Below are 13,362 nucleotides of genomic sequence, written 5' to 3'. Positions count from 1 at the left end.
TACAGAGATTAGATGCACGTTCTCCTGCTTAAGAGCTCTCTCGGAAATCACTGTTGTCATTTCCTTTACACAAAGAAAATAAAATCAGTTTAATTCTTTGACTGTGGACAAGCCAACTTTAAAGAAGTATTTTATTTTTTTCCCTGTTGTGGTGCAAAAAAACACCTCCTACGACCCTGATATAATGTTTGATAAAGTCTGATAATCAGACCAGCTGTCGTCCACGCCAACTGCATGAAATACACTGATAAAATTCTTCAGTTTGAGCCGGCGACGAGTAAATGAGAACGATGTGAGAGTCCCGACTTAACACCATGTCATTTTATGTTTGTGCATCGTTTGACATTGTCAAATAGGCTTCATGGTTCTTCATCTAAGAGACTATTTAAACTGATGAAAAGCGTTTTGTGAGAGGTGGGGAAAGCTTCCTGTGCGCCCACAGCAGTCATTCATTAATTATTAATTTCCCAACGGCTTTAAACCTTCCATCATTGATGCGGCCTGTGAGGAAACGGAGAACGTTGTTGCTTTACAACTCAGCCGTGGCGCCGCTTCCTCTGGCGTTCCAGGTGGCAAAATATAGTGAGCGTTGTGGCTCACTGCACCCGATTCGACTGTTATCGGGCCATTGAATAGGCGTTATCAGTCGCTATAAACACCATAGATGTGGGTCAATAGGGGCCTACTATGCCTACTTCGTTGTGAAAGTGAAACTTTAAAGCAACACGTTCTAACATAACAACCTTATGTTTTGAACACAAACAAAAAGTCTTCTTTAGGTTTACGCAACAAAACTACAACTTTTTTAGGTATAGGTTAAAATAACTACGAACACAAAGACAGCTACACATTGTTGGTTTCACAAGGGATGCGGTCTCCTGGGCTTCTGCTCCTGTCATAATTACTACGGTCGCTAGAGGTCGTGTTCTTTTATACCTTCTTTCTACCATCTACCATGTGAATAGATGATAAAACCTACTAGTGGGTGTAGTAGGCCCCTATTGACCCACATGCATGGTGCGTATAGCGACTGATAACGCCTATTTAATAGCCTGACAACAGTCTAATTCGCTGCTCGGACACACGTGTCAACGACAAGAAGCCACGACTACCTAGCCACTACCAGCGCCATGTTTCGTTTGTGAGAAGGGTTTCAGCAATAAACTCTTCTCTATTTTCCCGTAGGGTTTTCTCCAAGGTGAAGAGCCGCAGCGCCCACATGAAGAGCCACGCCGAGCAGGAGAAGAAGGCCGCAGCTCTGCGACAGAAAGAGGCTGAGGAACGAGCTGCGGCAAAAGCAGCCGCCGAGGAGCTCGCCGCAAGGCAACAGAACGGGACGCGACAAGTCGGCGGGGAAAGCACCAACGACGACTCGTCGGTCGGGGACGACGAGGACGACGAGGACTGGCAGTAAGAGACACACTTGACTGCACCGTGCAGCGTGGCTTTATCTCTACTGGGACGGGAGGAGGGGATAAAAGAAGAATCCCTCCCGTGTGTATATTTTGTGGAACAAGAAGACGTTGCGTTGCGTGGCACATTCAGGGACAGATTTACTCCTGTGTTTGTGAATGAGTGTGCAACGATGAGTGTGTATGTGCTTTTCCAAAACACCCCCTTTAATCCGCTTGAAAAGCTTTTCAAGAGTTACCTCTCTTGGTCACAGGGCTCCGTCAAATCAAAGCCATGCCGCCTCTCTCGGCGCTCTCCTTGCTCTCCACGCCAGGCCGCGGCCTTCCTCAGCACTTCAAGTCTCGCCCTATTTGACGGGCGAGGAACTTGTTGGACTCCTTATTTCCTCTCTCTCGATGAGCCACAGCACGCGCTTGCTTAAGCTGCATCCCAGTTGGATGAAGTTTTGGCGATATGAAGACTGAAATCTGACAGCTGGGGGAGTGCAGCGAGGCGAACGAACGGAGGGTCGTGCTGTTATTTCTCTGCTCTACGACGGACAGATGGACGGATGGATGGCATGTGCAAACTGTTGCCTTTGTTTCGCCGCTCTTCTGCACTCAAGGCTGCCAAAAGCTTTCTCAGACGCATGATGTGCACCAAATGGGTTCCCCCCCCGTACACCCTCTCTCTCTGTGAGCGTTGTTCATCTGGGCTTTAGTTCTGTGAATCCCCCCTCGGCCCTCGTCACTTTTTATAGTTCCCAGTTTGTTCCTCACTGTTGATGCCTTGGATGTTTTGATGCTTTTTATCTTGAAATGACAATCAATTTTACACTGTTGTTGTTGTTTTTTTTATAAATATATATACAGGTAAACGTTACTTTTTCTGCCTGTGTCACTATATATGGTTATTGTTGTTGTTTTTGTGAATATTCTTGTTGATTATTATTATTATTATTATTAATATTATTATTATTATTATATCATCTTGGTTTTGGCTGCAATTTAATTGAGCGCTTTTCCGTACTTGTCCATAGCTTTTTTTCTTTTTCTTTTCTTTTTTTTATTTAAACAAAAAAACAAAAATAATGCTACTTGCTGCCTGTTTATAACTGTGAGATTTTTTTTGGAAGCCAGAAATGAAGAAAAGGCAGAAATGTAATGTGCAATAGAACAAGTTGACCCCCTGTTACCAGAGCGTCCAAGCCTTCCCTCTCCCTCTCAAGCTTACGACTGGCTTCTCTGGATGCCTCGTTGTCAACCCTGTAACTGATAGGAGGTACTGACTCAGACTGTTGAAACCGCAGGTCTCTATAGATACACATAACGAAGTGGGAAAGACAAACAAACAGCACAAACTAATTTAAGACACGTTTTGCAAACAGATATCAATGTTTATGAAATGCTTACTGCCCTGAAATTTTAGCCAGAGTGAATAATTTGCTGATACAAAACCGGCGTTAAAAGAAGCAGAAGCATTCTTCAACGGTAGACCAAACTTCACCTAGAGTTTGCAGGTTTTAACAGGAGACTTTAAATACCGATATAAGACATGAGTTTTCTTTGCTCTTTAGAAACAGACATCAAATGTCACTAAATTATTTACTGTCATCAACAAACAGGGATTAAGGGAAGCAGAGACATTATTTACTGTAAACCAAACTTGACCCAGATTTTGCAGGATTTAACAGGAGATTTTAAATGCCGACATAAGACTTAATATTTTTTAGTTCCTTTTTAGTACTGAAAAGATATCAAATGTCATTAAATTATTTACCCAGATTTTGCAGATTTTAACAGGAGATCTTGAATGCTGACACAAGACTTGATTTTTAGAACCAACCAGATATCAACATCATTAATATACTCTCTTACCTGCATTTCAGCTTGACTTATGTCAGTATATTATTTACTGTCATCAACAAACATGCAACAAGAGAGGCAGAACCAGATATAAACATCTATAATATACTCTCTTGCTCATTTCAGCTTGACTTTTTTAAACTTTCTCACAGACTGTAAATATGTCAGTAAGTTATTTACTGTCATCAACAAACATGCATTAAGAGAGGCAGACATATTCTTTACTGTACACCAAACCTAACTCAAATTTTGCAGGTTTTTACAGGAGGGCTGTTATGAGACTTATATTTTCACACTAAAATCCCTGTTTGCTGATATTTGGTGACTCTAAATTGAAACAGAAAGCTTTGGAGAGTAGATACTCTCGTGACACTAACACGCTCCCGTTGAAACCTCAACTATGTGGGTCAGCAGTTTACTGAAGGGCAGCGTGACATACTGTAGCTTATTGGGAAAACTGTTGAAAAGATTTGCAAATATAGTAAGAATTTAACTGCAGTTAGTGGTTTGTTAGGAACGATGGTGGTTGGTAGTTAATATCAGCTCAATAAGTTCATGTCTAACCCTAACATGTGTATCTATGGTTGACTTTATTTCTGTTTACCTTGTTGCTGATAACAGGCGCTGAATTGGACTATGGAAACGTCATGTTTTGATCTCTACATATCTCGACGTTAAGCCCTTCGGCCCGGAGCCAGCTTCTGTTGCCGCAGCAACAAATGGGTTAAAGGGTTATTTTCCTTTTAAAGGACAAACCACGGTGGGGAAGTTGGGGAGGAAACGGCTCCAATTACCAGTTACTCCACAAGTTAAACCTGGGTCTATGCACAGACTGTGTGTGTGTGTGTGTGTGTGTGTGAGTGTGTGAGTTAGAAGTGTGTGTGTGGGTGTGCTTTGTGAGAGAGGTCAAATGTTAAAACTATTCGCCAGTCAATGAAAAAAAAAAACGTTTTGCAGACTGTTCATGTTTGTTATGTTAATTTATATTTCCTTTTTATTTGGGCTTGTCTTGAGGTTCTCGCGGAGGGGGAGGGGGGGGAGTTGTCGCCACGAAAAAAAAGGTTTTCAAGCTGTTTTAAAAAAAAGAATAATGGATGAAATGATGAAATGGAGGCTGTCGACACAAAACTGTAAACTTTCCTCGTTTCATCCAGTCGGTTAAGGGAATTTTAAGACGAAAGGTTTATTTAGCTAAAGATTAGAAAAATATATATGAATGAAATTCTATGTTTGCATACTTTCTATGCTATTTTCATATATGGGGTTCACACTAATGATGAAAAACGGAAAGGAATCTCAAGTGCTTTTTACTACAGTGTAACTTATTTGTTTCGATTTGATTTTTACCACCTGTGTTTTTAGTAATGATTTACGAAGCACTGTATATTAAAGTTTTAAAATATTCAAGAAGCTTTTGAGTGTGTCGTTTTTTTATTTATTTATTTCCATTATCTAACATCATACCAAGCCCTTACAGTGATGGTGTTGTTTCAGAGGAGAAGCTGCACAAGGTGGCAGCATTGTGTTGGTGCAGTTCAACCACTCAAGTACCTGCAGAGAGCAGAGGAGGGCGCTGTTGTAACACCAGCAGTTTGTTTGGTGGAGACTTCAGATCCTTTTGGTGGTCATATAGACCATTTCACAGTTGTAAAATAATCTTTATTTCCTGTTGCAGTTCATGTGAATGACATCAGCTGACAGGAAGTAAACATGGACCCAAGCTGTTGCCTAGCAATGCATTTCCGTTGAAACAGTCTAGTGGTTTAAAGTTTATTTATGTAGCACAAGGTTGTCTCAGAGGGTTTTACAATCTGCACAACATTCAGTGAGTCACTTTATTGTTGCACTTTTTAGCCCAACTGTAATTTTAAACTCACAAAGCTAATTTGGGGTTATAACTGTACTGAATAGGTTCCACTCTCACAAAGGCCGTGCATCTGCTTCATTACAAGCCATTTTCTTTATAAGAAACAACACGCAATAATTAACATTTCTGTTACTGTGGCAGCTAAATTTAGTTTGTTGTCTTTTTATGTCTTTGTTGTATCTGCAGTATGTTGTGGCTCAGTATCCTCGTGAAAATCATTAAGGCTGTTCTAGGCTTAAAATACACCACGTCTTATCGGCTTAAATCCAAATATGGAGCTGCAAGAGAGAGAAAAGCATCCCAATAATAGCCCCAATAAATGTGCTTTTTTTGCCTCAAATGATATCTGGCATTCGGAGCATATAGAGGTGGGCAATCATTCTATATTCAATAGTTTATTATAGGTATGAAACAAAAATCTGTTGCCCAAATTTTAGTTTAAGAAGTTCTTGTTTTACATGCAGGTCATTGCACTGAACTAGGGATGTCAATCGAATCAAAATGTACCTTAAAGGGAGATTTGTCAAGTATTTAATATTCTTATCAACATTGGAGTGGACAAACATGCTTGCTTTTCGCAAATTTAGCCATATATTTATTATTGTAAATCAATTAACAACACAAAAAAATGTCAAATATTGTCCAGAAACCCTCACAGGTACTGCATTCAGCATAAAACAATATGCTCAAATCATAACAAACTGCAACCCAACAGGCAACAACAGCTGTCAGTGTGTCAGTGTGCTGACTTGACTATGACTTGCCCCAAACTGCATGTGATTATCATAAAGTGGGCATGTCTGTAAAGGGGAGACTCGTGGGTACCCATAGAACCCATTTTCATTCACATATCTTGAGGTCAAAGGTCAAGGGACCCCTTTGAAAATGGTCATGGCAGTTTTTCCTCGACAACATTTTAGCCTAAGTTTGGAGCGTTATTTAGCCTCTTTCTCAACAAGCTAGTATGACATGGTTGCTACTGATGGATTCCTTAAGTTTACTAGTTTCATATGATGCCAGTATCTTCACTCTACCGTTATAATTGAGCCTTCCTTTAAAGTATAAAAACAATAATTAGATATCTGGCTCAGATAGGCAAGAGCGGCATGCAGTGTGCATTTATATTAATGTCAAGATACATATTTCTGGAAACTGAAGTTCAATTTGAAGCTGCCAACGTGCAAAGTTACTCAGAACACCTTAAAATAATGCTGCATTCTTACACTATGATTATTTAGACCCACCTAGTGTGTTTTTACCTCCTGTATGAAGCAGTTACAGCGTGGAAAATGTAAAAATAACTGCCATGTCTATGTGTGTTTATGACTGTGACCATGTAGGATGGTTAAGAGATAACTGTGGTGCAGTAGGATCTGACAGTGGAGATAAAATGATGAGGGGAACTGCCAACTCCCACTAGCACCAGGGCCAGCAGCAGGGCAATCTGGGAAAGGCAAACAAGAACAGCATGCGGCTCAGATGTGTCCTCTTTTTACTTGTTCCAAACCGTGGGAGGAGGAGGAAGATACAGGAGGAGGAGGAGGACGAATAGGAGGGATGGGAGTTGAGGAAGGGAGGAGAGGAATCCTGGCTGTAAGAACTTTACCTGACTATCCTACAGCTGGAGAAACTTAGAGATCAGAGCGAGGAAACACTGAATCACAAACTTGCACGAAAGCTCATTCGCACCCGTCTCTCAGTGTCTGTTTGAAAAATTGTTCTCATCTTTTACATTTAGAAAAACACTTCTGAGAAATTCCTCCAACTTAACGATAACTTATATTTGCACTGGTATTGCAGAGCATCCATCACACAGACACAGAGAGAAGACATCGTGTTCTTTATAACAGCTAATCCGTCGTACAATTAAACTGTCCTCAAATCCCTCAGGTTCTCAGACAGCATGTGTCGAGAGAAAACCTGTCAGACTGTGAGAACAAGAGTGTGTGTAGGAGGTAGAGACAGGAAATGAATGTGGGGACTTTTTCATGCCCCTTTTACACATGCAAAACCACTCATCAACCCGTCATTACACTCAACCTCGATATGATACTGTATATGCCTGACATCAGATCTGTGTCCAACAGGAGGTGTCATGTGAGGGCTCTCAGCCTGAGGCCGAGATCCTGCCAAATCCAGGAGGTGGTATCTGCCACAACAGAGTTTACTTTAGCATTTTTAGCCGTGCTAGCAAAGTGACTCTCAGTAGGTCCAGACTGAAATATCTCAACAACTATTGTATGGATTGTAATGAAATTTGGTTCACATATTCATATTCCCCAGAGGATGAATTGAGATCACTTCACCTTAACATCCAGCGACACCATCGGGTCAAAGTTTTAATTTGTCCAATACTTTGGTTTATGACCAAATACCTGCAAAACTAATTAACATTCCAACATCAGCCTCAGCTGTACTTTGTGTTTTGTGCTAATTAGCAAATGTTAGTATGCTAACAAGTTAAATTAAGATGGTGAACATGATACACATTATACCTGGTCGTGTCTGGAAGGTAACCCTCATGTTGTGAAACTCTCACAAGATGGTTAAGGTTAGGCACTGACCTTGAATGGTTAAGGTTCGGCATTGACCTTGAATGGTTAAGGTTAGGCATTGGTCTTGAATGGTTAAGGTTAGGCATTGACCTCAAATGGTTAAGGTTAGGCAATGGTCTTGAATGGTTAAGGTTAGGCATTGGTCTTGAATGGTTAAGGTTAGGCATTGATCTCAAATGGTTAAGGTTAGGCAATGGTCTTGAATGGTTAAGGTTAGGCAATGGTCTTGAATGGTTAAGGTTAGGCATTGGTCTCGAATGATTAAGGTTAGGATAGGTCGTCGTTTTCGCAACTTGTGGGTTACCTCCTAGACACGACCTTAGCATCTGGGTGTTAGCATTGTCATTGTGAGCATGTTCGCAGGCTGATGTTAGCATTTAGCTCAAAGCCCCACTGTGCTTAAGTAGAGCCTCACAGAGACACAAGCATAAACTGTACACTCTTCAAGCCAGGAGAGAGAATGAACTAATCGTCTAATGAGTAAAATTAGATTCCTATCGATCCACCAATCACTTTGCCACTGGTTTTAACTCAGAAATAATGTAATTATGCGTTTCTCATAGACACAGGGAGGGTGTAAAGTGTTCACAACAGCCTAAATAACGTTGGTGTTTAATTGCACTCTAATAGGGAGACCCTTGTTATTGAAGCAGCTGGAAGCCTAATTGGAGGAGACGAGTGTTTGCCAGACTCTTTTACCCTTTTGGCTAAAACAGAGTAAAAACATGATTGATGCACTAAGATGTTTTTCGGAGATCCAGGCCCAGCCTCCGAGGCCTGGCCGCCTCATTATCTAACCCCAGTTCAGAGGCTTCCTCCTGGGCTTGGAGCCGCTGATGAATCCCCTCTCTGAGCTGGCTGCCATACAAATGCTTATGGCAGCAGCTCTTCTTTTTTTCTGCACACACACACACACACACACACACTGGATCCTTATTAGCAATTAGAACGCCAGAGGGCCTATTTATACACTGAGACGGGGCGCTGCAGTGGAAACAGATAGATCCAGCAGCGCTAATCAACTGCAGCCCAGTAATGGTAAATGAGATGGGAGGATGGAGGGAGTAATGTGAGATGGGAAGGTGGGAATACAAAAAACAAAGGAGGTGGAGCGGTGAAAGAATGGATATAAGGGAAGGAATCAAGGAGTGATAGAGGGGGAGGGATTGTGAACAGAGAGAGTATCTGAGACAGCCATGCATATTCAATTACAGCAATGAGGACCAGATTCTGCTCAGTAACCACCACGACGCCTGACTGGTCAGAGACTCCTCTCCGGAGCCTCTGGATTGATGCGTTCAGCCAGAGTCCAATAGGACGCTGGGGGATGCTTCACGGGGCTGTAGGCACTCCCTGAGTTACTATTTCTCAAGAGGAGGTTATATATTTGTTGAAATTCTCATTACATCCCGACAGCGATCGATAAATCAAATGCACTGACAAATAAAGAAAAGAAATCTGGTATCTGTGGCTGTCGCAGGACCCTACCCATACGCACTCTGTCTGTGCACTCATTGCGCATCACCAGAGTCATGTTCGTTGTTTACGTTCATGCTGAAGTGTATAAGTCTGTGAAAATACGTAATTAGAAAGACTTCACATCCAAAAATCGCGTAGTGACGTCTCTCTCACTGAAGCTACGATGCCTGTGTGTTTCGTACTGGGATGTACTCACATGAGCACATGAGGGTTTCGCTCATTCTTTTGCTTCCCGGTTGATAAAAAGACCAGGAGTCGCTGGATAAAACATTTAATTTGTGTGTGGAAAATAGCTAAGTTAGATAGCTAGCTAGTGTTGGCGACGTATAGCGTGCAAGACGAGAGATAGTTTGCACAAAACTAAATGATACTACGACAAACTGCGACTTTCTTGACTTGCAAAATTATCTTTTAAATTGACAAATCATATGTGTGATTCATCATGGCGCAATTCAGTCTCTCGCCATTGACTTCCGTTCATTTAAAAAAAAAAAAATAGGTCAGATAGGGCCCACCGGAAGGGGATGGACTTCACCTCTCTATAGCTATGGTTTGTTGTTTGCGTTAATAATGATGATTCTGGGGGAGTGGCTTTGGAGGGAGGCCTGAAGCGACGGACAGTCAGTGTTGCCGACTTGAAGACTTTCTCACTAGATTTAGGGACTTTTGGAGCAAGTGCTGCTACATTCATTGGAAAAGTGTTGGCAACACTGGTAACACTGAGTACTCTTGCTAGTTTCCTAATATTACAAAACCCCAACTTTGATATCGCTTTCTCGACAAGAGTTAGGTGAGAAGGTTGATACCACTCTCATGTCTGTATGGTAAATATGAATGGTTAAAATCCGCCTAGCAGCACCTCTAAAGTTCACTAATTAACACATTATACCAAATGAGATACAAGGTGTTAATTATTGAGCTTTACAGGTGCTGGCAGGTGGATTTTTTTATTGCCTTTGCACAGAGCCAGGCTAGCTGTTTCCCCCTGTTTCCAGTCTTTATGCTAAGCTAAGCTAACTGCTGGCTGTAGCCTCATATTCAATGGACATGAGAGTGGTATCATTCTTCTCAAGAAAAATAAGCGTATTTCCCTTTTAAAGCAGTGGTTCCCAACCGTTTTGGCTTGTGTCCCATTAAAACAAAACAATGTCTACTCCCAGGTTTAATATGTCTTCAGCAGTTTAACCAACATTTATTTCCCGTCACAAACTGTTTCATTTAAATACTTTTAAAAGGCCTAAAAAAGGCTAAAACCATCTATTATAAGAGTTATTTTTTAAAGTCTTGAAAAATGAACACATCGAAAATGTGTTTTTTGTTCTCTCCTATTCCATTAATCATCTTGTGACCCATTACATTCATATTCGGTTTTAGCCGTCATTGCAGTATCCTGTTCAAGCATGGAAGCAATCATGTATTTTGATTTAACACTTCAACAACCTTGTAGAAAATTGGCTGAATTACTGCCATCAAAGCAAAAAAAAATCCCTCATACTAACTGGGAAAAACCCCTCTGACATTTTTGCGTTTAGTAATAATTAGTTTTCGAGTCATTTTTAAGGATAGGCTTTTAAGTGAGTGGAAAGTATATGGTGGATTTCCTGTTCACGTCTTTCTTTAACGCTCTGAAATCACATTAACAGGTTTTTGGGAGTGGAAACTCTTAAGAGTGGACCACGTGTGCACTGACTAGTGAATGTAAAGATTATTTTTCACAAATAAACTTTATTATTTTAAGTGGTCTACTTTTGAGAGTTCAATCTTGTGGGAAAGACAGATGTTCAAAATAATAAAAGCCTCTTGGCAGAGGCATGTGTGTGTCATTATTAAAAACTGGCAAGACCTGATTTTATGACTTCCACGGTTTCACACATGTGATACAGCTTAAAGTCCTCAGTGTTAGGCTTGAGGATATGAAGTATTCTTCCCATTGTTCACTCTCTGTCTGTTAGAAAAACAACAAGACATGCTGCGCTAATTTGTTTAACTTAAGTGCATTAACTCTGACGTGCAGATTTGAACCTGTATTTCCAGATGTGAACATGTTGCTATACACAGTATGTTGCTATGTGTATATCTGTATGTTTCTGTGTACTGGCTGTGGAAACAGATATCCCTCTGGGACAAATAAATCTAAATCTAATCTAAATGGGCAGGTTGAACACCAACATTGGTATTTGGGCCTTAAATTTTGGGGCACTTTTTGGTGCAGTAATTTGAAAAAGTTGCCTTTGAATGTGGAAAAAACAAACAAATTAAAGCTTGTTGCAATAAGTTCATAGTTGCAATAAGTTCATGGTTGTGGCTTACTATAAAGTGCACGACTATATACTGCATATATGTGTATGTGTGTGTTTATATTATATTCAATATTATTACTACTTTCTTCTAACAATCCCATAATGAAATGTGTTTTATAGATGCAAAACATACTGTTGTGTACACCTACACCAGTGATTATGCAAAATGATCACTCTGTTAATTGCTATAGAGTAAACTATTGAATGGTAGTATTTAGTAATTTAAAAAGGTGTATCTTTTTAAAACTACCACTAGGAGTCACCAAAGTCAGACAATTTCAAATCTCATCAAGAGGAGCTTTAAAAAGAAGATCAAATTGTTGTTTATGTTGTTAATTTGGGAGTTTAAGTCTGTTGTACTCATGTAATAAGTTTTATATATTCCTTTACGTTTGGCCTAATGTTATATTCTCTTATAATAAAATAGATAATTATTTAATTTGTTTGTTGGCCACTCTCTTTAAGTACCATAACAAAAATAAATCTTGCATGAATCTTATCTTCTTTCACATTTGTAGATATTTTACTGTGCCCTCTCATAAAAATAAAGTGAATTAAACCTCAACCCTTACTGTCCACTGGACTCTTTCAATTAATCCAACTTGACTTGAGGAATTGAGGCCACCCAGGTGTGCATGTATGCATGAGTTATAATAGCCGGGAGACACTTCTACACTTATTTTCCAGGCATTACTAGGTTTATGAGTCTAATTTTACAGTTTGACGACTGACGGCTTCTGATTCACGCTGACACAGCAGGTCTTCGGCTTCCCTCTCCTCCTGCTCGTCAGGAAAAATCAACTGGTAACACTTCACTTTAAGTGCAGTGTAAGTCATCATAAGTGCTTTTATAAATGTGCTTACTGCCTGCACAATGCTTTCATTATCATCATGTCAGGAAATTATCCTCATTAAGTCTCTCCACATCATGGATCAAGTATGTGCTGTGAGGAGCCAGAAATATATCTTTGGTAACTATACTGTACACTTTACCACCATCAAACTGCAAACTTTATTAATGCTGCAGGTTTCACACTAAACATCTGGATGCATCACCATGACGACCAAGATGTTTGGTATTTCCTGTGCAAAAAGTGGTGAGATATTTGCATTCTCATAACTATCATTATCAGAGCAGGAATCTAAACACACTCCACCACACCCTGTCAAAACAGTGAAACACTGCACTTCAGACAGGGAGCTTTAACCCACTCTGACTTGATATTTTTAGTGTTTGCATGGACATTTTCCTGTTTGTTATATCCATCTTCCATGTAGAAATAGGGCTAACTATTTGTTTAATTTCCACAACAACAGACATTACAATTACGACAACAAAGTGTAAGGAATAGAAACCTTGGCAGTAACTGAGCGTTGCATCAAAGGCCAAAGAGCCATCATTAAGGAAATATGTCAGTTTGTGGTTTTACAGGTTAAACTACATTAAACAAACACCCTGTTCATGACTAGTTAATTATTTACTCATTGTGTGCAGACATGTTTTGAATGCTACAGAGTTTAAGGTATCTTTAGCAGCTCTGTCCTGCTATTTATTGAATTTGGGGAAAGTTCACCAAACACATCGATTAGTCCTCATCCTAAAAATCTTTAGTTTTCTAATTTAAAAAATGAAAATATGTATGTAAGCTTCACAGCCAGAAAGGGTTATTTTACTGCATAAAATAGACTACCTGTGTGTTTTTACATTTTTCCTCATCATACTTAAAGGTCCCATATTGTAAAAAGTGACATTTTCATGGCTTTTATATTATAAAGCAGGTTTAAGTTCTATATGAATACTGTGAAAGTATTGAAAGGCTTAATCCACAGAGAAATACACACAGCCCGTATTCAGAAACTGAGCTTTTGAAACAAGCTGTCAGGATTTCTGTCCATTTGTGATG

The 13,362-nt window shown here is 40.0% G+C and overlaps 1 protein-coding gene across 4 annotated transcripts in view; it reads left to right on the top strand.

Moving 5' to 3' along the window:
- Window positions 1-2,455, top strand: part of mideasb (mitotic deacetylase associated SANT domain protein b) — a 33,147-nt gene extending 30,692 nt beyond the window's left edge. For all 4 annotated transcript variants that reach the window (XM_074660561.1, XM_074660562.1, XM_074660560.1 and 1 more), the window contains exon 13: window positions 1,186-2,455. In XM_074660561.1, coding sequence (XP_074516662.1) covers window positions 1,186-1,414 — 229 coding nt within the window. In that variant the 3' untranslated portion in view covers window positions 1,415-2,455. The remainder of the gene's footprint in view (window positions 1-1,185) is intronic.
- The last annotated feature ends 10,907 nt before the right edge of the window (window positions 2,456-13,362 follow it).

The sequence above is a fragment of the Sebastes fasciatus genome, chromosome 15 (assembly GCF_043250625.1).
Source record: "Sebastes fasciatus isolate fSebFas1 chromosome 15, fSebFas1.pri, whole genome shotgun sequence".
In the NCBI taxonomy this organism is placed as follows: Eukaryota; Metazoa; Chordata; class Actinopteri; order Perciformes; family Sebastidae; genus Sebastes; species Sebastes fasciatus.
Note: the sequence above shows the minus strand (reverse complement) of the source record. Positions and strands in the feature narration are given on the sequence as shown.